This window comes from Eriocheir sinensis, chromosome 50 (assembly GCF_024679095.1).
Source record: "Eriocheir sinensis breed Jianghai 21 chromosome 50, ASM2467909v1, whole genome shotgun sequence".
Lineage (NCBI taxonomy): Eukaryota > Metazoa > Arthropoda > Malacostraca > Decapoda > Varunidae > Eriocheir > Eriocheir sinensis.
The window spans coordinates 12,839,415-12,866,594 of NC_066558.1; the positions used below are offsets into that span (position 1 = coordinate 12,839,415).

Genomic DNA, 27,180 nt, shown 5'->3' on the forward strand with positions numbered 1-27,180 from the left:
ATTGTTATAATCCATGCGCATTTTGGATATTACTGACTTAGGAACTAGTTTGTAGGGTGCACTGGAAGGCAGGTATGAGGCTCAGTCTGTGTATAGAGGCGGTTGTGAAACAATAACAATGGACTTAGAAAATCCAAGCCACCTAACTCTATAATTAAAGAGGCTTGCCCCCCTGGCCCCTCCCCAAGGTAAAACGTTAGGGTTGCACCGATAAGCAGTTGGGCCGATTACCGATTACCGATTAATCGGTTGCCAATAATCGGCCGATACCGATTAATCGGCCGATTACTTTGAAATTGTAAATGAGATTAATATTAATATTATTACTGGAGTGGATACTGATATCACAAAGTTAGAGACATACCTCTACTCTCATGTTTACAACTTTGTTTACTGGGCAGCTGTCATCTTTTGTATGGAGAGCAAATACTTCTTGTAATTTGTTACTTATGATTTGGCAACATCCTGATTTTAATGTTAAAATTTGTCAGTTTTCTCGTTCTTGTGGTGATCGTACGTATATACAGATGCTACTAGAAATGGTAGTGTACAGAGAGTTTATCAATCTCTCACGTCTTGTTCTGATTTACTGTGTTTTACACTGTGTTAGCTTAATTCTAATCTAAAAACACGCTTGTTCTAATTTTTCTATTAGTATACTATAAAATATGCAGAATGATTACGTATATATTAATTTGATTAAATAATAGCTTTGTGTAGCTACAATGATGAAAAAGTTACATAAATATTGTCCATCAATTAGGTAAAACTGAAAATGGTATGAGGGTATCATACGAACTCTGTAACAGAACGTGTCCAGTACCAGTACGGTGAGCATCAATGACCACCGGGCACCGTCTGCCTGTGAGTGTGCAGTCAGTGTGTCTTAGTATGTTGCCTTTGATACGTAAGCTGGTGATGTTCCACTTATTTTTTTCTAAACTGTCTGACTATAAACGTTCAGAAAAGTTTTGTGGGGACGATCGAATGAGTAGTATTTCATATTATTAATTCAAATGTAATTTGAATTGTCTAATGTACATTTGCATATTAACTTGTTTGTAATAAATGCTGTGGAAAGGTGTGTCAAGAGTTTTGGTAACATCACCATCCTTATATCAATATTAATGATATTGTGTTATGTACATTGCACCATAAAAGAGAGAAAAAAAAATTGATAATCGGCCCGATTAATCGGCCAAAAGGCCGATTACCGATTAATCGGCAAAATGGCCGATAAGGCCGATTACCGATTACCTGCCGATTAATCGGTGCAACCCTATAAAACGTATACGAAAATGCATTATAATGATAATTCTTTCACGTGCTAAATTACTACGAATATTGGTTTGTAGTGGTTATTCTTAAGTTTTGCCGAAAATATATATGAAGAGATACTGATGTTTCATAAGGTAGGTAATGAGATACTGGCACGGACCTAAAACGAATCTTAACCCTGGATAGCTACATGGACGAGGACGACAGGTGGCAGTGAGGTGTGGGTGCAGTAGGGTGACGGGGTACTGGATGCGTGCCTAGTACCGCCGGTATAACGAGGATCAAGCCTCTACCTGTAACCCCTGTAACTACACCTCACCCATCGTGAGTAGTGGGGGGGATTCTGGAGCTGCCCTGTGTAGGCCACCCGGCCTCTTGCAGTTTCCCTATGTTCTTATGTTCTTATGAGTGGAGGGCGGCCTGTCTTGTGCAGGACAGCTTACCTACTTCTGCTGCATGAGAAGGTTAAGACTTCCCGGCGGCGGTGGTGGAGGTGTTGTCCTGGCAGTGTTGGGGCTGAGGGTGTCGCTGGCCAGCAGGTCCCCAGCGCTGGCCCGTGGGTGTGGAGCCTTCGTCGTCTTCTTCTTCTGGGGTGTTTTAGGGGGCTGGTTGGGCAGGGCCAGAAGGGATGCTGCTCGGGCCTCGGCGCGTGCTGTTGTCGTCACCTGGCAGTGTTGCCAACTGGAACTTTCCGCTACACGCACGAGCCTCAAACACGCTACATTGGACCACAAACGATACAAATTGTAAATATATTTCCACATCAGACGAAATAATGTTATCTGCTGGTTACTGTATAGCCAGGTACCCAAGGCAACACGAATCTGGCAGTGCAGTGCATTATACGGGTATAAGGGTACGTAAGGTTGGGGGGGTCATTTTCTGCGTACAATACACACACATGTTTTGGCAGCACAATGCCTTACACGGGTGTGTGTCATAGGTAAGGTTGGGGCGGAATTATGGGCAAGACAGACGGCCCCTGACCACAGGAAGGCACCATGACGGCAACACACCTGCCCTGACAGTCCCACACCTGCCCTGACAGTCCCACACCTGCCATGACGGCCCCACACCTGCCCTGACAGTCCCACACCTGCCCTGACAGTCCCACACCTGCCATGACGGCCCCACACCTGCCCTGATGCCCCCACACCTGCGCTGACGATCGCACACCTGCCCCGATGGCCCCACACCTGCCCTGACAGTCGCACACCTGCCATGACCGCCCAACACGTACCTCCCCTGACAGTCACACACCTGCCATGACGGCCCCACACCTGCCATGACGGCCCTACACGGCCACACCTGCCCTCACGATCGCACACTTGCCCTGACGGCCCAACACCTGCCCTGACAGTTCCACACCTGCCGTGACGGCCCAACACCTGCCCTGACAGTCCCACACCTACCGTGACGGCCCAACACCTGCCCTGACAGTCCCACACCTGCCATGACGGCCCCACACCTGCCCTGACTGTCCCACACCTGCCAAGACGGCCCAACACCTGCCCTGACAGTCCCACACCTGCCATGATGCCCCCACATCCGCCCTGACTGTCCCACACCTGCCATGACGGCCCAATACCTGCCCTGACAGTCCCACACCTGCCATGACGGCCCCACAATTGCCATGGCAGTCCCACACCTGCCGTGACGGCCCAACACCTGCCCTGACAGTCCCACACCTGCCGTGACGGCCCAACACCTGCCCTGACAGTCCCACACCTGCCATGATGGCCCAACACCTGCCCTGACAGTCCCACACCTGCCATGATGGCCCCACACCTGCCATGACAGTCCCACACATGCCATGATCGGTCACCACCTGCCATGATGGCCCAACACCTGCTCTAACAGTCCCACACCAGCAATGATGGCCCCACACCTGCTCTAACAGTCCCACACCAGCAATGATGGCCCCACACCTGCCATGACAATCGCGCGCACCTGCCCTGACAACCTCGATCACACCTGCCCTGACAGTCCCACACCTGCCATGACGGCCCCACACCTGCCCTGACGATCCCACACTTGCCCTGATCGACAGCCCCACACCTGCCTTGACAGTCCCACACCTGCCCTGACAGTCCCACACCTGCCTTGACAGCCCCACACCTGCCGTGATGTACGGCCCCACACCTGCCTTGACAACCCACACCTGCATTGACGTATGGCCCCACATATCTGCCCTCACAGTCCCACACCTGCCATGACGGCCCCACACCTGCCGTGACGATCCAACACCTCCCATGATGGGCCCACACCTACCGTGACGACCCCAAACCTGCACTGATGACACAACACCAGCCCTGACACACCCACACTTGCCTTGACGAGACCACACCTGCCCTGACAGCCCCAAACCTGCTCTGACAATCCCACACCTGCCCTGAAATCCTCACACCTGCTTTGAAAGCCCCACACCTGCCCTGACGATCCAACACCTTCCATGATGGCCCCACACCTACCCTGACGACCCCAAACCTGCACTGATGACACCACACCTGCCCTGACAGCCCCACACCTGGCCTGACAATCCCACACCTGCCCTGACATCCTCACACCTGCCCTGAAAATCCCACACCTGCCATGACAGCCCCACACCTGTCCTGACAATAATCCTTGATGGGCCCACACCTGCCCTGCCAACCCTACACCTGCTCTGATGACCCCACACCTGTACTGATGACCCCACATATCATTGCCCTATTTCGTGACAATCTATCGTCTGGTGCAGTGGTTCCCAATCTGGGGGGCGTGAGCTAGGTAAAGAGAGGGCGTGATTCCATCTCCCAAAAATTGCAGTTTTGCAAGAAATAAACACACACACACACACACACACACACACGAAGGAGTAACAAATGATGTGGGGCGTGAGGATTTCTTATAAATCAATAGGGGGCATCATGTGAAAAGTTTGGGAGCCACTGGTCTAGTGTCTTTATTTTTTTGGCATTAGCTTATGTGTCTCTATTCAGGGGAAGGGACAGTTAGTTCATGTATTATTTTCCCATTTCATAACATAATCTATCACCTTGCATCCATTTCTTTCCCAGTAGTTCTTTGTATTTTTCCAACAGTTTGTCATTTTCTTTTCAGTTCCTGTCCAAGAGATTTTGTCATAATTCAGAGGAAGGAGGAAGCACGCTGGTCTGTTGTGTTTCATCTCGTAATGTCCTTTTCGTAATTTCCAGCAGCAGCTTCCAATTATGTTTTCACTTTGTGTCACTTTGTATCTTCCAGAGGTTTGCGATTATGCTGTTACTTACTGTCTGGAAATGCTGCCTTCGTTGTGAGGATGGAAGAAGTAGCTACATATTATCCTCTGTATTAGTATAGCTACACACTATTATTCCATGATGTAATCTATTGCAATGTATCTTTTTGTACTTTCCAGCAGCCTGCAATCATGCCTTTCCTTCCTGTATTAATTGTGAGGATGGAAGAAGTAGCTACATATCATCCTCTGTATATACTATTAGAAGTAGCTACACTATTATCCCATATTGTAATCTATTGCAATGTATCTTTTTGTACTTTCCAGCAGCCTGCAATCATGCCCTTCCTTCCTGTATTAATTGTGAGGATGGAAGAAGTAGCTACATATCATCCTCAGTATGTACTATTAGAGGCAGGTACATACTTTCCATACTGTAATCTATCGTAATGTATTGTATTGTATTTTCCAGCAGCCTGCAATCATCCCCTTCCTTCCTGTCTTGATCTTCCAACACTCAGTTCTAAGCACACAAGCACATGTTATCTTATTCCACCCCTTTGTTCTTCCTCCCTTCCTCAGTATCTAACCTTTCCTTGTTGGTTTCCATGAATAAGTTTTTTCCTTTTTGAGTATGTCTTCCTAATGTAACTATTGGTCTATGTTTTTGTTTGTTTGTTCTAGTCCACACACACACACACACACACACACACACACACACACACATACAGACACACACCAGAATTGGTTTGGGAATTCTATTTTCTCATCAGCTTCCTGTCTATCCCCTGTCTGCCTGTAGCACCAGTAGGCCCTCTTGGACGGCCCCAGCCCATTAGCGGTCTTAGCCAGGTCTTTCTCTGCCTCTGTGGTGGATAGTGGAGTGTTTCCCATGTGGTATTGGTGTGCTGGATATCCCTTCACTGGTAGCCTGGTAACATACACTCCCAGGTCTTTCTCTGCCTCTGTGGTGGATAGTGGAGTGTTTCCCATGTGGTATTGGTGTGCTGGATATCCCTTCACTGGTAGCCTGGTAACATACACTCCCAGGTCTTTCTCTGCCTCTGTGGTGGATAGTGGAGTGTTTCCCATGTGGTATTGGTGTGCTGCATATCCCTTCACTGGTAGGCTGGTAACATACACTCCCAGCTCTTTCTCTGCCTCTGTGGTGGATAGTGGAGTGTTTCCCATGTGGTACTGGTGTGCTGGATATCCCTTCACTGGTAGCCTGGTAACATACACTCCCAGGTCTTTCTCTGCCTCTGTGGTGGATAGTGGAGTGTTTCCCATGTGGTATTGGTGTGCTGGATATTCCTTCACTGGTAGCCTGGTAACATACACTCCCAGGTCTTTCTCTGCTTCTGTGGTGGATAGTGGAGTGTTTCCCATGTGGTATTGGTGTGCTGGATATCCCCTCACTGGTAGCCTGGTTATATACACTCCCAGGTCTTTCTCTGCCTCTATGGTGGATAATGCAGTGTTTCCCATGTGGTACTGGTGTGCTGGATATCCCTTCATTGGTAGCCTGGTAACATACACTCCCAGGTCTTTCTCTGCCTCTGTGGTGGATAGTGGAGTGTTTCCCATGTGGTATTGGTGTGCTGGATATCCCTTCACTGGTAGCCTGGTCACATACACTCCCAGGTCTTTCTCTGCCTCTGTGGTGGATAGTGGAGTGTTTCCCATGTGGTATTGGTGTGCTGGAGATCCCTTAACTGGTAGCCTGGTAACATACACTCCCAGGTCTTTCTCTGCCTCTGTGGTGGATAGTGGAGTGTTTCCCATGTGGTATTGGTGTGCTGGATATCCCTTCACTGGTAGCCTGGTAACATACACTCCCAGGTCTTTCTCTGCCTCTGTGGTGGATAGTGGAGTGTTTCCCACGTGGTATTGGTGTGCTGGATATCCCCTCCCAAGGTGCAGGACTTTACATTTTTCATCATTGCATTGTAGTAGCCACTTTTTGTTCCACTCCTATAGCTTGGTGATGTCTTCTTGTAGGAAATCCACAGTCAAGGGGTTAAAAATAGGCCTTTCTGACAAACTGTTGCAATTTTTATAACACTCTTATTTCCCTTATAAGATTACATTACGTCGTTTGTCTGGTGGAGAACAGTTTTGATTCTTCGCAGAGACAAACAAAGGGAAACAATTCAAAGTGTTTTTATTCCTCTTAATAATGAACAAATACTTGACTTCTGGGCTGCCAACGGAGTAATGGATTGTTTCATCTTTAGGGCGAACAAAGAAATTAGCGCCTGAATGTTCAAACGCTGTATTAGCCTTCGTCAAGAACACTGTGGCTGACTTGTCTTTGCTGGTTCGTTAATGTGTTGACTTCACTCTGAAAATCCAGGACTTCTAGCTAACAACTCCATCTCAAAATTAGAAGCAAAGTCACACCAGCCACAGAGCTTGATACTACTACCATGCTTGAAAAACCCAGCGTACATGACTAAACGATATATGTACGTACCTCCTTGAGACGACAAGTAATATATGGAGCCGACAAGTCCTACAGCAATACTCCTCTCACACAACCAGTCTCCTAACAATACTTCCTCTCCACAACACAAGTCCTACAGCAATACTTCCTCTCCACAACACAAGTCCTACAGCAATACTTCCTCTCCACAACACAAGTCCTACAGCAATACTTCCTCTCCACAACACAAGTCCTACAGCAATACTTCCTCTCCACGGAAGAACTTAAGCAATATATTCTCCACATCACAAGTCCTACAGCAATACTTCCTCTCCACAACACAAGTCCTACAGCAATACTTCCTCTCCACAACACAAGTCCTACAGCAATACTTCCTCTCATCAACACAAGTCCTACAGCAATACTTCCTCTCCACAACACAAGTCCTACAGCAATACTTCCTCTCCACAACACAAGTCCTACAGCAATACTTCCTCTCCACAACACAAGTCCTACAACAATACAAGGATCGTAATGTTACGTCTACGTAAAGACGAGAAATAAGCAAACAGTGAGTGCTGGGATGACGTAACCTTGCCTCAACGTACAGAGATCAAAGTGTGAATTGAGGTTACTTATACAAACATCTCGCAGGTTAAGGTTGACATACCTTATATATCGTTAGTTTAAGAGACGTAATCTTGCCTATACGTACAGAGATCAAAATAACATATCTCGAGGGTAGGGTTCACGTAACTTGTATTTCATTAGTTTAAGGTTACGTATACTTACAATAACGTCGTAAAGAGGGAAAGAATAAAGGAAAGAAAGAAGGTGTGTTGAAAGGTCATCTTATCGCCTACAAACACCTAGAGACAAACATTGGGGTGAGGGAGGGAGGGAAGGGTAGCACACACACACACACACACACACACACACACACACACACACACACACACACACACACACACACACACACAAATGAAATTATAAACACCAACCCACATACCCCAATCAAACACCTCCACACTAAACATCCTTTTTCGACCGTCCATGTTGAGAGAGGAGGAGGAGGAGGAGGAGGAGACGAGAGTAGACGTGGAGCCGCCAGCGATGGAGTTGGGGGCTGTTCTTGTGTGAGAATGACTTCATTTTTTTTTTCTCAAAATTTCTCTCCAATATTAGGGTGCGTCTTCCAAGACGCAGTGTCTTGTAAGCCGTACAATACGGTATATTTTGCTAGTTTAAACGACATAATCTTCTCTATACGTACAGATCAAAGTAACATACGACATACCAGTGAATTGAGGTTACTTATACAAACAGGGTAGCACACACACACACACACACACACACACACACACACACACAAATGAAAATAAAAACACTGAACCACAAACCCCAATCAAACACCACACTAAACATCCTCCTTCGACCGTCCATGTTGAGAGGAGGAGGAGGAGGAGGAGGAGGAGGAGGAGGAGGAGGGCGAGGAGGAGGAGGAGGAGGAGGAGACGAGAGTAGATGTGGAGCCGCCAGCGATGGAGTTGGGGGCTGTTCCTCCGTCCTTCCCTTCGGCGGCTGCGGCGGGTGACTTCTTGGCCGCTGCCGCCGCCTTGTCCATCTTCTCCTTCCGGTGGATTTGGTACTCAGCGATGAGCCAGCAGGTTAGCATGAAGAACACCTGGGGGGGGAGGGGAGGGGAGGTTACAGGGGTTAGGTTAAGGTAGGCTAGGGTAAGGGAGGATAGGTTAAGTTAGGAGAGGTTAGGTAAGGTTAGGTGAGGTTAAGGGAGGTTATAAAAGGTTAAGGGAGGTCAGGTAAGGTTATGTTAGGGGAGGTCATGTAGTTTTATCTTTTAGGGTTCAAGGGCAATAAAACAAAAAAGGCATAAAAAACACTAGGTCCTGCCCCTGAACAGAGAGAAGGAAAAATGACAACGGGGCATAATTACCAGTGAGGGGGCGAGTCTCTCAAACTTGTCGCCCACCATCCAGTGATTGTACCTGGCGAACAGCATCATGAGGGCCAGGACCAGGTTGGCAAACTGCTTCACACGCTCTGAAAGACACAGAAACTGCTCAGCAAGGACTGTAGGCGGGCATCCTCAACACTTCCCCTCACATCAACTCTTTCCAAAGGCCAAGAAAAGGTATCAATTGCATTCTAATGACGTGAGGTAATCCAGCTTTCCAGACAGAGCAACAGATCAAAAATAGACAAACTATGTAGAGGAAGCATTAGTTTGAGAAGGCTATAAGAAAATCCAGCTTTCCAGACAGACAACAGATCAAAAATAGACAAACTATGTAGAGGAAGCATTAGTTTGAGAAGGCTATAAGAAAATCCAGCTTTCCAGACAGACAACAGATCAAAAATAGACAAACTATGTAGACATCTTTTCCCAAAATTCAAAATGGCGCACCTTCACCCTGCCTCAGAGTCTCCGCCTGGGCGGGGGGACCACTCTATATACTATGATCGATAGTTTTAAGCCTGTAAAGAATAACCATTGTATAAAATGGAAATAAAGTTTCTGATACTGATTTCTCTCCCTTCCCTTCCCTATCCTTTCCCTATCCATCCCTTCCCTTCCCTTCCGATCCCTTTCCTTCCCTTTCCTTTCCTCTCTCTTCCCTTCCCTTCCTTGACCTTTCCTTCCCTTCCCTTCCTTGACCTTCCCTTCCCTTCCCTTCTCTTCCCCTCCCTTTCTCAGCCTTCCCTTCCTTTCCTCTCCCTTCCCTTCCCTCACTCACCTCATCACTGGTTGGTCAAGTTATACACAAGCTCGGAGGAGTGGAAGATGAACTGGTGAGGAGGCTGGAAGACCACGAGGGGCGGCGCCAGGCTCACCATTAGGCTGGGGAGGTACACGTGTTCCCCCTTGTTGCTTGCTGTCACCTCAAGCCGGTTGATCTTGCCTATGACGACCGAACTGTTATTGCTGGAAAGTGAGGTTAAGAGAAGAGTTACAAATGAAGTTTGAGGATGGAAGACTTGAACAGAGCTTGAGACTTTGATGCAGCTTAACTGATGGCATCTTAACACACATTAGCATCCCATCGCCCTCGGACCAAACTGTTATTGCTGGAAAGTGAGGTTAAGACAAGATTACAAGTGAAGTTTGAGGATGGAAGACTTGAACAGAGCTTGAGAACTTTGACGCAGCTGAACCAATCGCATCTTAACACACATTCTCCTCCCATCCCCCTCGGACTCACCCATCCAGGAACGCCACCTCGGTCTGCATGTCCACTTTGCAAGCCTCCTCCTCGCACCCCTTGGCTATGTTCACCACCGTCTCCGCGCTGTTGAGAGCGTACGGGTCGGTGATGGGTTGCTCTGCGGAGAAAGTGCGCACCAGGTTACCTACTCAATTTGTTTTTCCAGAAGAGAGAGAGAGAGAGAGAGAGAGAGAGAGAGAGAGAGAGAGAGAGAGAGAGAGAGAGAGAGAGAGAGAGAGAGAGAGAGAGAGAGAGAGAGAACTATCACTACAAGCTACAGAAACCCAGAGACAGAGACCAAATGAGAAGTAGACATAAAACAGCCATTATCAAGACACCTCTCCACCACAAATTGACGTCTCTCTTGGCCACTCTTTACTTTCGTCTATTATGGCAGCGGTGAGTAGCGGGCCTTTTTTTTCTATGCACTTTTTGTTGCCCTTGAGCCGTCTCCTTTGTTGTAAAAATAAATAAATAAATAAAAGCTACAGAAATCCAGAGAGCCAGACACAGAGAAAATGAGACAGCAAAAGGAAGAAGAAGAAATGAAAAGGGAAAACTAAGACAAGGAGAGGAAGAGAGAAATAAAAAGGAAAAGAATGAAAGGAAAACGGTGAAAAAATAAGACAAAAAGAGAGAAGAAAATGAGAACGGAAAAATGAAACAGGGAAAGGAGAAAGAGAAGGAAAGCAATACTACCAAAGAGACAGACACAGAGAAAATGAGAAGTAGATAAAACAACCATTAGCACTAAAAGCTACAGAAAAGAGAGAGAGACAGAGACAGACAAAGACAGACACAGAGACACAAACAGAGACAGACAAAGACATAGACAGACACAGAGAAAATAAAACAGAAAAACAACCATCATGACTAAAAGCTACAGAAATCCAGAGAGAGACAGAGACAGACAAAGACACAGAGAGACAGACAGAGAAAATGAGAAGCAAATAAAACATCCAGAGAGACAGAGACACACAGGAGAGAAAATGAGAGAAAACAGAGACAGACAAAGACAAAGAGACCCAGACAGAGAGAGAGAAAATGAGAAGCAAATAAAACATCCAGAGAGACAGACATAGACAGACCCATCAATTAAAAGCCACAACCAGAGATAGAGACAGAGAGACATGCGAACAAAAGAAAACAGGGTCGCCAACTCACCAATCAGCTCCAGGGACGAGGAGTTCAGGAGACCGTACTCAAGCCTCATAATGATGTCACCGTCCGGGTCCTGCTTGTCCTTCTGCAAACACCACCAACAGCGAGGTAAAAACACCCACACACACACCACCACACACCAGCCACACACCACCCACCACACCAAACCCAGCACACCACACACCACACCCACCACACACCCACACCACCACCACACACACCCACCAACCCCACCACACACACCACACACCACACACACCCACCACCACACCACACCTCTCCACACCACACCACACCACTCCACACACCCACACACACCACCACACACACACCCACACACACCACACACACACACACCCCATACCCCACACACACCCACCACACACCACACCACACACCACCCCACCCACACACACCACCACACACCACACACCACACACCACACCACACACACCACACCATACCCAGCCACACCACATACCACCCAGTCAAATCCTGCCACACCACACCACACCCAGCCACACCACATTACCACTCCCTTTCCTTCCCTTTTCTTCCCTTCCTTTTCCTTCCTTGGGATTTCCTTCCCTTCCTCTGCCTTCCCTTCCTTCCCTTCCCATTCTTGGGCTAGCCTCCCTTCCCTTTGCCTTCCTCTTCCTCCCTTCCTCTTCCTCCCCTTCCTCTCCCTCCCATCCCCTTCCCTACCTTGGTCACTATAACTACTGTAGGCAGACACACTTCAGAAGTGGATCTTCATGTGCTTGGCAATGTCACCCCTTGTCTTAAAGAGCTTTCCACAAACATCACACTTGAACTCTCTAAGGCCATAGTGCCTGAAGACATGTCGATTGAGTGCCTGCTTCACACTGAACCTCTTCCCGCACTCTTCACACTCATGACTTTTTACACCAGTGTGTGTAAGGGTGTGTGTATCAAGGTGACTCTTCAGGATGAATTTTTTCCCACATTCCTTACATTCATAGTTCTTCACACCAGTGTGTGTAAGGGTGTGTGTATCAAGGTGACTCTTCAGGATGAATTTTTTCCCACATTCCTTACATTCATAGTTCTTCACACCAGTGTGTGTAAGGGTGTGTGTATCAAGGTGACCCTTCAGGATGAATTGTTTCCCACATTCCTTACATTCATAGTTCTTCACACCAGTGTGTGTAAGGGTGTGTGTATCAAGGTGACTCTTCCGGATGAATTTTTTCCCACATTCCTTACATTCATAGTTCTTCACACCAGTGTGTGTAAGGGTGTGTGTATCAAGGTGACTCTTCCGGATGAATTTTTTCCCACATTCCTTACATTCATAGTTCTTCACACCAGTGTGTGTAAGGGTGTGTCTATCAAGGTGACTCTTCAGGATGAATTTTTTCCCACATTCCTTACATTCATAGTTCTTCACACAAGTGTGTGTAAGGATGTGATATCTGAGGCCTTGCCTTGTGGTTAATTCTTTTCCACACTCCAGACACATAAACTTCCTCTCTCCTTTGTTGCTGGAGTTGCCAGCAGCCAGTTGCTTCATCTGGTGACCACTGACCCTCCTGCCCCCTGCAGCAGTCTGCTCCTGCTTGTCCTGGCCACTCATGCTGCTGTCCAGCCCTGCAGGTGAGGCGGCCCCAACCTTTGCGGAAGCTGAGTGTGTTGTTGTTGTCCTCGTTCTTTCCTTGTTGTCTTTTCCTCCTAGGGCCTAGGGTCCATGGTCGTGGTCGAGGGTGGACGTGCCCGTGAGAGCTCTGTAAAAGTGAAGGAATTCTCCAATAGTAATATTGCCAGAAGAATGAATCGTTCGAAGAATAATCCGTCTAGTAAGAAGGCGGGCACAAAAACCAAGGATACTGTTGGATCTGGCAAAACAAGCCTTGCGGCTGGGGGCGGGGATGATCAGCTGACAGGGGCAGACGATAGCGACGCAGATAAACAAACAGACACATGCCCAGTCTGTAAGGTTAAGGTTGGTGAGGAAGACAAGGCTCTAGGCTGTGAACTATGTGAAATGTGGCACCACATAAAGTGTGAGGAGGTCACTGAGGCAGTGTATAATTTCCTGAGCAGCAATCAAGTAAGTAAGATTCACTGGTATTGTACCAAATGCGATATTGTTGCGGGGAAATTGTTCAAACAAGTAACCAACACATCCAAGAGACAGGATAAAGTAGAAAGACGTATGGATGCCCTGGAAACTAAAACCACTGAGGCCTTAGAGGAGATCAAGAGTGATGTCAAGAGTCTGAAGGAGGAAATTAGAGATGATATCAGGTCTCAAGTGAACAGTGAGTTCAAATCTAGGATTGATGAAGTCAAGCAGAAAGTTGGGGAGGAAGTCAAGAGTGTGATTAATGAAGCAGTGGAAAGCAAAACAGTTGATATAACAGTTGACACGAGGAACAAAGCAAGGCGGATCCAGAAAATCAATTTTGGGGAGCCCGCTGGTAAAATTTCATAAGTTAGCGACAGCCTCAAACAGTGAAGATCAATGGATAGTGATGGCAGTTCTTTGCTTAAAATCCGCAGCTCCCGAGCAATCAACGTATATGTGACAAATGAATTTTTCTTGTATCTATATATGAAGTGCAATCAATATTAAGCTGGCAAGCAATAACAAGAAACAATTCAAATTGCACATCCGACCCGTAAAAAGGCAGATCTGAACAGGTAGAAATCATCACCATACGATCACTCGAAGAAAACTAAATGTTTATTTCGATATGTAAGCAGCAAGGGTGATCATAATACAGGTCATATATAAATTACAAACCTGACCTTTACAAAAAAGAGCTATTATGTGAAATTAGACGCAGCTGAAGATAAAAAGGAATTCTTATAGGGCTTCTTTTACATGGGATTGAGGTAACACATTTGCAAAGATTGGCTGATCTAAAGAAATATATTTACAAATTCCCAAGTATTCAACAAGTGCCTCACTAAGCAAAGAGTAGTCGGGGGCTTTTTTCGCCGAATTTGCTTCTCACTCTCTCGATTGAAATGGGGATATCATGGTGGACACAGAGGAGGGCAAGCCTGTTCAGGCGCTCTTGGCCGACGGTACTCCTCAGATGCTGGTGCTGGCGTGTGCCTGGGCTTCTTTGATCGTTTGGAAGACCGGAACAGATAATGCCCAGCGCTCCACTTCTACCTTCACGAGTGTCAGGGATTCAATGTCGAGCTCGTAGAGCTTCGCCACTTGAAGCACAACCGCACGCAACATCCGTTTCTGGGCCTTTGAGGAGTTGCTTGAGCTGAAGTGCGACAGGCACTGTGTCGTCACCGAACCGACTCTTCAACTCAGCCAAGATGTGGTCCACGAACGGAATGTACACCGCCCGGCGGTAGTACTCCTCAGCATTCTCGCACGGAACATTTGATCGCTGGGTCTGTCGTCCACAGAGTTGTGGCACAGGGATGGTGTCATGCGATGACCCCACCTCGACCAAAAGCTCTTCCGCTTTCGTGAACACGTCGTGAAAATGATTCTCCGCATCTGCTCTGAACTTGGCAAAAATGGTCTTGATGCCACGGCATCGGCTGACACCAGGTCGCCATCTTTCCTCTGAAGTTTGGCTCGGCTCGAGAGTATGTGCCAATATACACTCCACTACAACCAGTCCAACGAGAAAGCAGGAAACACGTATGGCGATGAGAAGGAGCCCAGCGGTGGCGTCAAGTTCCTCATCGAGAAAAACAGCGATGACAGGCAGAAATTCAACGAAAACCATCATTCTGTCATGCCTCTCAATCCACCTGGTGGGGCACAGGGGAACAAGCTTTTCGCGCTTGGCCGAGGTAACCTTGACAACCTCTGTGAAGCGGAGAGAGCGCATATTTGAAGGATGAACGAAGTTGTACACCTGGGTCAGTGTTGTACACCTGGGTCAGTGTTGTACACCTGGGTCAGTGTTGTACACCTGGGTCAGTGTTGTACACCTGGGTCAGTGTTGTACACCTGGGTCAACAACCTGGGTCAGTGTTGTACACCTGGGTCAGTGTTGTACACCTGGGTCAGGTTGTACACCTGGGTCAGGTTGTACACCTGGGTCAGTGTTGTACACCTGGGTCAGTGTTGTACACCTGGGTCAGGTTGTACACCTGGGTCAGGTTGTACACCTGGGTCAGTGTTGCACACCTGGGTCAGTGTTGTACACCTGGGTCAGGTTGTACACCTGGGTCAGTGTTGTACACCTGGGTCAGTGTTGTACACCTGGGTCAGTGTTGTACACCTGGGTCAGTGTTGTACACCTGGGTCAGTGTTGTACACCTGGGTCAGGTTGTACACCTGGGTCAGTGTTGTACACCTGGGTCAGTGTTGTACACCTGGGTCAGTGTTGTACACCTGGGTCAGTGTTGTACACCTGGGTCAGGTTGTACACCTGGGTCAGTGTTTGAAGAGCGATCTTCACTTCCTTGACGTCACACGCCTTCGTCAGTACAAGATTCTGTCGGTGGCTAAAGCAGTGGATTGGCTTGGCCAGGGTGTACTTCTTCATGAGTACTGCGGCACACCCTTTGAATGTTCCCACCATGGCACTTGCTCCATCGAAACCAAGTCCCCTGCACTTGGCCATGTTCAATCCGAGGTCTTCAACGGTGCGCAAAAGGAGCCAGGCTAAACCTTTACCGGTGAGGTCATGAGCACGCACAAAGGCAAGGAAGTCTTCCCTTATTTCCTCTTCCAAGTGCCGAATGATGATAGTGGCCTGCACTAAAATTCACTTTCTGCTTGCATGTGAGGAATGAGGTCACAAAGATTTTTTCCTAGGCCTTTAAATCTTACTCTATAATATTCAATATATGATTCCGGAACTTAAATACTGAAAATAAATAAAGAAAATCCTGAGTTCTCCAGAAATGCAACAGAAAGGTACCAGTTTTCGTTTTGACTCTCTCAGAAAGTGTACATTTTAGCAGATGGGGGTCGTCCAACACCCCAGCCCCTCCCCTAGGTACGGCGTACTACGGCCCTGTACGAGTATATAGATTGTTAGATGAGTGCGGGGCCATAAGAGCGCGGTGCCCGTTGTGCCCTGGCCCTGCAGGAGAGTGAAAAATTACATCAGACACCGAAAAATTCTTGCCTGAGCATCCCGTCCACCTCCGCATAGTAAAGCCCAAGGAACCAATAGAGGAGGAGTTTTTAAAGTTTGGAGGACAGCGTCCAGAGCTATCTAGCGGCGGCCGGTTTCGCTTCCCAGCTCTCTAGCTTTTTAGGGGTATCTTAAATATATTTTATGTTTTCTCAATTCATGGGTATTTCAAATATTTTAGCTATCCTAATATTTTTTTAGGGGGGCCGGTCATCTGGCTCCCCACCCCAATATACGTGCCTGCAAATGCCTACAGCCGACGACACATTCTGTATTATACAGTAGAGCCCCATTTAGCGAGAATTAGGTGGATGAACGCGGTCGCGCTAACTGAATTCGCGCTAATTGAATAAAGTAACCAATATGAAAAAGTTATTTGGTGCAGACGTGGGTCTGACTTTTGGGTTTGATAATTACTCAAAATACGCAGTCATCAGTTATCGAGACAAACTGGTAAGAGAGAGGACTGTGTTAGACTGCAGGAAGATCTCTACAGGATGCAACATTGGTCGGGGAAGTGGTTGTTGGAGTTCCACCCTGAAAAGTGCAGTGCTATGAGGCTAGGAACATCAAATGAAGAAAAGGTCACATGCAACATGAGGGAGGAGCTAAGGGACATCACAGTGGAAAAGGACCTGGGAGTTTGGACTGATTGCGAGCTGAAGTTTAAAGAACACCGTGCAAGGAAAATCAATAAGGCTAACGGATTGGTCGGACTGATCCGACGTACATTTGTGACACTGGATGAGTCAGAACTCAAGTTATTGTTTATTGCCTTAGTTCGACCACACCTAGAGTATGCAAACTAAGTCTGGTCCCCGAGCAAGAAGATGGACATTGAGGCAGTGGAGGCAGTTCAAAGAAGAGCCACCAAATTGGTACCAACCTTGAAGAACTTGTCATATCCAGAACCACTACAGAAATTAGGCCTCCCAACCCTGTCATACAGACGATCAAGAGGTGATATGATAGAATTGTTCAAGATCATGAATGGAGTGTACGACAGTGACATATGCAGCGGCCTCTTCATGGATCAAAATTATCAAGCTACACGGGGACATAGTAAGAAGATATATAAACAACGTGCCAGGTTAGATATAAGAAAATATTCATTCTGTAATAGAGTGGTGGATATCTGGAACGGCCTCCCTGAAGCAGTAGTGAGTGCACCATCAGTTAAAACCTTTGAAAATAGGTTGGATAAGGCATGGAGATCAGAGACAAAAACTTGAGCACATGGTAGCCATTGATATTGGGCACGGGTCCAGACAACTCGACCACGGAGACCACCCGAACGGAGACACAGAGACCGGAGACACAGGCTTTGTTAGCCTCTTCTGGAATTCTTCTGTGAGTTTCTGTGACCGTCGGGTTCTTATTGTTGGTGATAGTCAGGTTCGTTATGTTGACAGGTATTTTTGCTCCAAGGATAAGAACAGGACGAGGGTGTGTTTCACAGGGGGGTGGTCCATATATCAGACAGGATTGAGGCGTGTATTGCAAGCGAGGGATCGAACCCCATTGTCTTTCTCAGCTGTGGCGGAAACGGTTTCTCGTGTGCCAAGTGAGGACCTTCTCAGGCGTTTTAGAGAATTGTTAGGCAGGATACGTGACGCTGGTGGGTCGCCAGTAGTGTGTGGCATTCTGCCAAGGAGGGGCGTTGGCGATGGATGGCTGTCCAGGGCGATAGCAGTGAACAGCAGACTTGCTGAGCACTGCGAGCGCAATGGGTGGCTGTTCGTCGACAATTGGGACCTCTTTTGCAACGACGCCTCTACGCCCGTGACAGGATACACTTGACGTTCAAGGGTGTTGAGGCTCTCAGACTCCCTTGAGCGAGCACATGGTACCCTGAGGGATTTTTTAGTATAGGCGAGGGGGGAAGGAGTAATGGGAGCAATGGGAGGAGTAATGGAAGAGGACATCTAGCTCATAATATAACCAGGCAGCTTAGAAGTAATTATAGGGGAGTAACAGAGGGCGGGCTAAGAATCTTCTATACTAACAGCAGGAGCCTCAGAAACAAGATAGACTTACTAAGGGGTGAAGCTTGTTCAGAAAATTTTGACATAATAGCGATCACTGAGACATGGATAGACACTGCCAATAGAAATTTAACATCAGAATTTGAAATAACGGGTTATCAGATGTTTCACAAAGACAGAAGGGGCAGAAAGGGAGGCGGAGTTGCGCTATATGTTAAAGACTCACTTAAATGTTTAGATGACAATTCAGTCAAAACTAACATGGATTCAGAATCAGTTTGGGTGGACGTTTACAAAGGAAAGAAAAACAAACTCTAGGAGTTATGTAGGCCACCCAGCCTTAACAGGCAGGACACGAGTATATTACTACAGGAGATTGGCAGGCGAGTAGGAGTAGAAATGTCTGCGTAATGGGGGACTTTATTTATAGGAATATAGACTGGGAAGACCTAGTGGGTGACCTGGAAGCCGAGGACTTTCTTGATGTTATACAAGATAATTTCCTGAAGCAGTTAGTTACTGAGCCTACCAGAGGAGATAACATATTAGACTTAGTCCTAACCAATAATGGGAACTTGCTACGTGAGTTGGAGGTGGGCGGAGAGTTAGGAAATAGAGACCACAGAACGGTTTGTTTTAGCTTAGACTGGGCGGTAACCATAGCTGGGCGTTATCGCGATACTTTATCGCAGATAACAAAATCGGATTATCGACCATCCGCTACTTATTTAAATATATATCGATATCTTCGTTACTTTTGTAACCCAACTAACTATAATCGCTACTTTTTTCAGCCTCTCAGAAAAACGTTGTCTCCTCCCTACTGCATGCGTGGCCCGGTGTTGTATGAAAAAACTTCGGGGTATGAAATATCTTCGGTGATGAGAGTTCATACTTAGATCATGAAAATTAAAACACTAGGTTATTTTTTTATGCTACTCAAAAATCAATATATCATAGAGAAAAATCATTTAACTTTGCCCCCAAAATGATTATTCACTGCCTCAAATTTGATATTCCATATTCGTTTGTGACCATGCCATGGTATTGAAGGCACCCAGTGTTGTGTAATTTGGTGTCCCATCGTCAAAAGCTGGCGCTCTTGTTTACAAACACTGGTCGAGATCTCGTGAACTGTGCATGCTCAGACCATTAAGTGTAGACCTGTACAGTCTCACAATGTTTTTTTTAACCCATTAAGAGTTGTTGGAAAGCTGAATGAAACATACAGTACCACCATCCTCGCTGTTTCTAGAACGACGTACACTCTGTACATATAAATACAACTCGTACAGAGTGCCGTTCTAGTGACAGCGAGGACGGTGGTAGTGGTACTATATGTCTGATTCAGCCTTCCAGCAACTCTTTATTATGGTTTAAAAGCTTTGTGAGACTGTACAGGTCTACGCTTGCTGGTTTGAGCATGCACCGTTCATGAGAGACCAGTGTTTATAAACAATTTTTGACGGTGGGGACGCCAAATAACACAACACCGGTTCAGGCATTTCTAGTATTACCGTCCATATGTACGTGTCAACGTGTGGTTTTAAGGTTCTGTAAGTTTCCTAAAATACAGATAACGAAAATTTGAATTCATCAATGTTCTATCTGAAATATCAATATAGTATCGTTTTTGCCTATCGGACTTATCGCTAGCTAGTATCAGAATTGTGGATTTATATCGGGTATTGGTTATCACCTATATCTGTGTCTCCAGTTGACAAATATCGGTTACCACCGATAAGGTTTTCCATTATCAGTTATCGGCTATCGGGAATAAGGTTTTCTGTTATCGTGCCCAGCTATGGCGGTAACCAGCGTACCAAACCCAGTGTTAGTGCCAGATTTCAGAAGAGCAAATTACAAGGGCTTGAAGACATCTTGAAAGGGTAAATGGGATAATTTAGGAATTCATGAGGGCCAGAACTGCAGATTGGAGAGCCAGGAGAACCAGGTAGAAATGTCTTACAATAATTTAGTTAGAGTTATAGTAGAGGGCAAGGACAGAATATACCACAGTGAACACTTAGAAAAAGAAAACAATGATCCTATGGATGACTCGTGGACTAAACGAATCCATTGGGGCTTCGAAGACATCTTGAAAGGTAAACTAGATAATTTAGAATTCATGAGGCCAGAACTGTGATTGAGAGCCAGGAGAACCAGGTAGAAATGTCTTACAATAATTTAGTTAGAGTAATAGTAGAGGGCAATGACACCATATACCACAGTGAACACTTAGAAAAAAAACAATGATCCTAAGTGGATGACTCGTGGACTAAAACACTAGATCCATTTATCGAATATCGGTTATCACCGTTAAGGTTTTCATTATCAGTTATCGGTTATCGGGAATAAGGTTTTTGTTATCGTGCCCAGCTATGGTAGTGATGTTAGTAAATTTGCAGATGATACCAAGATTGGTAGAGTGAATTGAGTCGGATCAGGACGCTAGTATTCTCCAGGGTGAACCCAACAGATTGTATGACTGGGTGGATAAATGGCAGATGGAGTTCAATGTAGGGAAGTGCAGTATTCTGAGTGTAGAACAACCCTCACATAACTATTGCTTAAATGACACTCTCAAAAGCAGGTCTGGGTGCGAGAGGTTTAGGGGTCTTAGTGAGCTCTGATCTCCGTCCAAGGGCACAATGCAATACCAAGCTAGAAATCGAGCAAATAGGGTGCTGGGATTTATTTCAAGGAGCGTAAGCAAAGCCTGAAGTCTTCCTCAAACTATATTTAGCATTAGTTAGACCTCATCTTGACTATGCGGTTCAGTTCTAGTCACCTTACTATAGAATGGATATCAAAATGTTAGAATCGGTGCAGAGGAGGATGACTAAGATGATTCAGGGGTTGAGAACTTGCCACATACGAGGAAGACTCAAACAGTTAAACTTGCATTCTCTAGAAAGGTGAAGGGTGCATGGAGACATGATCGAGGTTTATAAATGGATGAAGGGCTTTAATAAAGGAGACATTCATAAGGTTTTGTTGGTAAGAACCGTAGGACATGAAGTAATGGGTTTAAACTGGATAAATTCAGATTCAACAGGGACACAGGCAAAAATTGGTTTACAAACAGGGTGCTGGATGAGTGGAATAGGCTTACCAGTCACGTGGTGAGTGCCAATACAATTGTCACATTCAAAATAGACTAGATAAATTCATGGACAACGATATTAGGTGGGGTTAGATACACTGCAGAGGGAGCTTAGGGTCCAAAGGAGCTGCCTCTACAGAATGGACATCAACTTGCTAGAATCAGTTCAGAGGAGGATGACCAAGATGATTCAGGGGCTGAGGAACCTCCCATATCAAAATAGGCTGAAACATCTAAACTTACATTCACTAGAGAGCCGAAGGTGTGGGGAGATCTGATAGAAGTATTCAAAATGGGTCAAGGGTTACAACAAAGGCGATATAAGTAAAGTACTGAGAATTAGCCAGCAGGATAGAACTCGCAGTAATGGATTTAAATTAGAAAAGTATAGATTTAGGAGATATAGGCAAGCATTGGTTTAGTAATAGGTGGTGGAATGGAATAGACTCAGCAATCACATAGTTAGTGCAGGGACGATAGCTTGTTTTATGAGTAGACTGGATAGGTAAGATTTGTATTAGGTCCGTGCCAGTATCTCATAATCTACTTTAAGAAATCTCAGTATCTCTTCATATATCTTTTCTACAAACCTTCAACAGTCATGGAAACGCTTTGAAAATCCAATTCAAGGACTTTTTTTTTACTCTTGTAAATAGGGGATAATGTTTACGGAAGCGCGTCGCCTCCTGGTGCTGGCCGCGGCGACGCTCCAGCCGCCGCAGCCGTAAAATAGCTCGCAGAGGGTTTAGGGTCGGGGAGCATATTTAAACTACTCCAACCAAACTTTAGGACCTACTAACGGGGGGCTGCGCCCCCCTCGACCCCCCTACACACGTATATGTGACTTATTTCAGCGAGGAGGTATTTATCGCAACACCGGCTGCACCGTTGCCAGAGGAGGCGACGCGCTTCCGTAAACATTATCCCCTATTTTCAAGAGTAAAAAAAAAAGTCCTTGAATTGGATTTTCAAAGCGTTTCCATGACTGTTGAAGGTTTGTAGAGAAGATATATGAAGAGATACTGATGTTTCATAAGGTAGGTAATGAGATACTGGCACGGACCTAAAACGAATCTTAACCATGGATTTAAATTAGAAAAGTATAGATTTAGGAGAGATATAGGCAAGCATTGGTTTAGTAATAGGGTGGTGGGGGAATGGAATAGACTCAGCAATCACATAGTTAGTGCAGGGACAGTGGCTTGTTTTAAGAGTAGACTGGATAGCTACATGGACGAGGACGACAGGTGGCAGTGAGGTGTGGGTGCAGTAGGGTGACGGGGTACTGGATGCGTGCCTAGTACCGCCGGTATAACGAGGATCAAGCCTCTACCTGTAACCCCTGTAACTACACCTCACCCATCGTGAGTAGTGGGGGGGATTCTGGAGCTGCCCTGTGTAGGCCACCCGGCCTCTTGCAGTTTCCCTATGTTCTTATGTTCTTATGAGTGGAGGGCGGCCTGTCTTGTGCAGGACAGCTTACCTACTTCTGCTGCATGAGAAGGTTAAGACTTCCCGGCGGCGGTGGTGGAGGTGTTGTCCTGGCAGTGTTGGGGCTGAGGGTGTCGCTGGCCAGCAGGTCCCCAGCGCTGGCCCGTGGGTGTGGAGCCTGCGTCGTCTTCTTCTTCTGGGGTGTTTTAGGGGGCTGGTTGGGCAGGGCCAGAAGGGATGCTGCTCGGGCCTCGGCGCGTGCTGTTGTTGTCACCTGGCAGTGTTGCCAACTGGAACTTTCCGCTACACGCACGACCCTCAAACACGCTACATTGGACCACAAACGATACAAATTGTAAATATATTTCCACATCAGACGAAATAATGTTATCTGCTGGTTACTGTATAGCCAGGTACCCAAGGCATCTTTTCTCGTGAATAATAACTTATTAGATTCTAATCAGTTTGGCTTCCGTACGTAAGGCTCACTCAGTTGATGATCAGCTCCTTCTAACATATGATGACGCCACCTGCTGGCTTGATCAGGGGCATATGGTCGACCTTATACTATTTGACTTTAGTAAATCATAACATTATGATCAGTAAGCTCTCCCACATCGGTATAGGGGATCCCTTACTCTCTTGGATACACGGATTTCTGAACGGTAGAATATTGAGGTTGTGGTTGGGGGTTCTGAGAGTGATTCTACGCATGTAACTAGTGGAGTTCCCCAAGGGTCTGTCCTTGGACCAACCCTTTTTCTCATTTATATTAACTTTGTGGCTCACGATCTGACCTGTAAATACAAAATTTTCGCTGATGATCTGAAAATATACCAAAAGATAAATAAGACTACGCCTTCTCTTACAATGTTAGATCTTGCTTCTGTGCAGAGAGATGTAGACCTACTGGTGTCACGTGCGGAATCGTGGGGCTCAGGCTCAACTCGGACAAGACCCGTGTTCTTAGGTTCTGCCGAGGATCTGCTCCAAATCTTGGCCCGTACTCCGGCTACTATATTAGAGGAAATCCTTTACAGTTTGTGCAGTCTGCATCAGATTTAGGGGTTCAAGTTGATACTTCATTGAAGTTTCATCTCCACATACGCTCTCTTGCAAATAAAGCTGCAGGAATTTCGTCGAATTTACTTAAGAGCACAGTTAACCGTGAGCCTGAGTTTATGAAATCTCTTCTCACCTCTCATATCGATCCGTCCTGTGCAGGAATTTTGTTCAGTTGTATGGCACATAGGGTATGTAGGTGATACTGACATGCTTGAGAGGGTCCAGCGACGATGGACCAAGGAGATTGTTGGACTTTCGCATCTTGACTATGCCTCCCGACTGGATGCCTTGGGTCTCTTCGCTGTGCATGGCAGAATGCTTAGAGCTGACATAGTCAAGGTCTGGAAGATTCTCAATGGCCTCTCTCCTGTGCAATCCTCTGAGTTATTTTCCCTCCAGACATCATCTAGGACCCGTGGAAATTCACACAGATTATTTCTACCCCACAGCAACACAGAAATACGTGCGATACTTCTCAGTCCGAGTGATTGCTTTTGGAATAGCCTGCCAGACACAGTTATCCTGTCAACATCCTTAACTGTATTTAAGAAAACTGGCAGAGTACCTTGGTCAAAGGCTATACGAATTTTAACCCTACGTACTGTTGTGCTGGAAGCTTCCCCCGTCCATGGGCCTCTAGAAGGCTCCGGAGGAGCGAGCAGGGGAGGGGAGCAAGGCAGGCCGTCCGCGCCCGCCCTGCAGGGGCATGACCCAGACGCCAGGCGGGAAGTGTTGCCAACTCGCATATATTTTTGCTACATGTTCTTGTATGATCTAAAATATACTGTAACATTCTAGACTTTACTGTTCTGGATATATATAGGAGAAGAGGGCGAGAGAGTCCCAGTCCGAGTCATAGTAAGCTAGTGGCCAGTGAAGAGTCAAGAGTGAAGTGTACTACTAAGGAAGAATATTAAACTACAGAAGTTGTGCAGTGTTTACATATCTCCCTTCCACGGAGTCTTGCGACGGCGACACGGAACCCAAGTAATACGTCCGGCTTAACAATAGTTTCAGTGTTAAGAGTAATTACACAAATATGTATTCTGCTGGTGTGTAGGCACTTGTGGGGTTCCCTTCTCGTGGAACCCGTCTAGGTAGGTAAGGCAACACGAATCTGGCAGTGCAGTGTATAAGGGTAAGGCTGGGGGGTTGTCATATCCTACGTACAATACACACACTTGTTTTGGCAGCACAATGCATTACACTCTCTGGACACATGCACTCTATCATCCATATGGAAGAGGTCCTTGATTGTGCCAATCTTTAAGAAGGGGATTAGACATGATCCTTTAAATTATAGACCAGTATCGCTGTCATCAGTCTGTGTGAAATCTCTTGAGCGTATATTATGTAAATTTATTTTTGATTATGCCACAAGTAATAACATTTTGTGTAATGAGCAGTTTGGTTTTCGTCCAGGCAGATCCACAGAGGACCAGCTGCTGCGGACATACAATGATGTTACTTGTGCCATGGACCAGGGTAAAAATGTTGATCTCATTCTTTTTGACTTTTCTAAGGCCTTCGACACTGTATGTCATGACATTTTGTTGGATAAGCTTAGGAAATTGGGTATTACAGGCAAGCTTTTGGGCTGGATAAGGGAGTTTTTAAAATCTCGGGTTATGAATGTTGTAGTCGATCGTCAGTTGAGTCGTCCTTGCGATGTGGTCAGTGGAGTGCCCCAGGGTTCAGTTCTTGGTCCACTTCTATTTCTTCTATATATTAACTTTCTTACTCATGACATTAGTTCCCATACAAAAAATTTTGCTGATGACCTTAAATTGTATATTTCAATTGAGACTAACTGTGTGCATACTGCTCACCAAAACATGGCTTCTTGTCAAAGAGATATTGATAATCTTTACAAAGTTGCATTGTCTTGGGGTTTATCCATGAACATTAATAAATGTGTAGTTGTCAAATTCCAGAGGCGGACCGTGGACTTGTCGGGTTTACCGGCATCTGGTATGTATTATCTAAATGGCATTCCTATTCCAGTTAAAGATTCTGCAATGGACCTTGGGGTTAATGTCGATTTTTCCTTGAAATTTCACCAGCACGTACGTCGTCCAGAAAGCAGGTGGCATGGCTCAAAATCTACTTCAATCTACAGTTAACCGCGATGCTACCTTTCTTGTCCCTATTTATGTGTCGCACATTCGGCCTTTACTTGAATATTGTTCAGCTGTGTGGAATCTGGGATATATTACTGATCTCAACTCACTTGAGTCAGTGTAGAGACGTTGGACCAGGAACATTAGAGGTATGAAGCATCTAAGTTATTCCCAGAGACTGAAGGCTTTGGACTTGTACTCTGTCCATGGTCGGCTGCTACGACATGACATGGTGAAGTATTGGCAAATATTTCACGGTTTCTGTGCTATTGCCCCCGAGGACAGGGGCGTCATTTGGGGGTCTTGGGGGGGGCAGTTGCCCCCCCCCAAGACTCAAGTTGCCCCCCCCCCAAGCCTCAGTTTGCTCCCCCTACCAGCGAAGCCTCAAGAAGTATATATATATATATATATATATATATATATATATATATATATATATATATATATATATATATATATAAAGAGAGAGAGAGAGAGAGAGAGAGAGAGAGAGAGAGAGAGAGAGAGAGAGAGAGAGAGAGAGAGAGAGAGAGAGTTCTTGTTTTGCTCTTGCTGTACAGGTGACCCGTTGGAGAGTCAGGCCTTCTCATCGGCACACCCTGTAAAAATAAAACAACAGTATACATTACAAATCTTCCAATTCCCTATTTCTTGCACACCACATCTTTCCCAGAAAACTCTTCATGGCTTCTATAATTCTATCATTTGCTTCATCACTCAGTCCCAGCAGCAGCAGCATCCAATCCTCCCATTCACATCCCAGCCCATCTCACTCTGTGCCACCCTCATCATCTCTGTCCTTTCTCTCCGGTACCTCCCACACACCAGTATCACATGCACGACAGTTTCATCCACACCCCTGTCACACATCTGACACCCGTTGCTGCGGGACTCAGCCCACCGGGACTTTCGTGCATTCACATTCATACACTGCGCGCGAGCTTGGAAGAGAAGATCACCACCACCCAGGCTTCCATCATACCAGCTGACACGCTGCGGGGCTTCCTTTTCCCTGTACCACTCCAAAGTAGTCTTTCGCTCCATCACATGCTTCCAGCTCCTCAGACCGTCACCT

General features: G+C 46.2%; 3 protein-coding genes across 18 annotated transcripts in view; 1 reads left to right on the forward strand and 2 right to left on the reverse strand.

Annotated features, from left to right (window-relative positions):
* The window catches only part of LOC126982398 (zinc finger homeobox protein 4-like), a 97,029-nt gene extending 84,630 nt beyond the window's left edge, over positions 1-12,399 (reverse strand). For 8 of the 11 annotated variants that reach the window (XR_007735167.1, XR_007735168.1, XR_007735169.1 and 5 more), the window contains exon 1: positions 1,722-1,958. The gene's annotated coding sequence lies outside the window, so the exon portion shown is untranslated. Of the gene's footprint in view, positions 1-1,721; positions 1,959-12,013 lie in introns of those variants that run through there. The other 3 variants (XR_007735170.1, XM_050834452.1, XM_050834451.1) reach the window with 3 other exon arrangements.
* On the forward strand, positions 2,948-7,005 carry LOC126982395 (uncharacterized). 4 transcript variants are annotated; one of them, XR_007735163.1, is made up of 3 exons: positions 2,948-5,845; positions 6,044-6,142; positions 6,242-7,005. XR_007735163.1 is itself a non-coding variant. In XM_050834430.1 (2 exons), the coding sequence occupies exons 1-2, from the start codon at positions 5,391-5,393 to the stop codon at positions 6,558-6,560; spliced, it is 972 nt and encodes a 323-aa protein (XP_050690387.1). In that variant the 5' UTR covers positions 2,949-5,390; the 3' UTR covers positions 6,561-7,005. The 4 variants fall into 4 exon arrangements, 1 of the variants encoding a protein (XP_050690387.1); XR_007735164.1 differs by lacking the exon at positions 6,044-6,142 and having other exon boundaries at positions 6,143-7,005; XR_007735165.1 differs by lacking the exon at positions 6,044-6,142.
* LOC126982396 (uncharacterized) lies at positions 7,834-24,272 on the reverse strand. 3 transcript variants are annotated; one of them, XM_050834433.1, is made up of 7 exons: positions 22,973-24,272; positions 12,858-13,053; positions 11,312-11,393; positions 10,145-10,265; positions 9,777-9,867; positions 8,878-8,984; positions 7,834-8,607 (listed from the first exon to the last, which is right to left on the reverse strand). In XM_050834433.1, the coding sequence occupies exons 2-6, from the start codon at positions 12,903-12,905 to the stop codon at positions 8,976-8,978; spliced, it is 351 nt and encodes a 116-aa protein (XP_050690390.1). In that variant the 5' UTR covers positions 12,906-13,053; positions 22,973-24,272; the 3' UTR covers positions 7,834-8,607; positions 8,878-8,975. The 3 variants fall into 3 exon arrangements, with proteins under 3 accessions (XP_050690390.1, XP_050690389.1, XP_050690388.1); XM_050834432.1 differs by having other exon boundaries at positions 9,680-9,867; XM_050834431.1 differs by lacking the exons at positions 9,777-9,867; positions 10,145-10,265.
* Between the last annotated feature and the right edge of the window lie 2,908 nt (positions 24,273-27,180).

Bases quoted from the DNA above. Each gene is read 5' to 3' on its own strand.
- LOC126982395 (XM_050834430.1), top strand. From the start codon at position 5,391: ATGTGGTATTGGTGTGCTGGATATCCCTTCACTGGTAGCCTGGTAACA. The intron at 5,846-6,043 runs GTCTTTCTCTGC...ATACACTCCCAG, and splicing joins CTGGTAACATACACTCCCAG to GTCTTTCTCTGCCTCTGTGG.
- LOC126982396 (XM_050834431.1), bottom strand. From the start codon at position 12,905: ATGAGTGGCCAGGACAAGCAGGAGCAGACTGCTGCAGGGGGCAGGAGG. The intron at 8,985-11,311 runs GTGAGTTGGCGA...TGTGTCTTTCAG, and splicing joins CTCGTCCCTGGAGCTGATTG to AGCGTGTGAAGCAGTTTGCC. The intron at 8,608-8,877 runs GTAATTATGCCC...CTCCCCCCCCAG, and splicing joins AGAGACTCGCCCCCTCACTG to GTGTTCTTCATGCTAACCTG.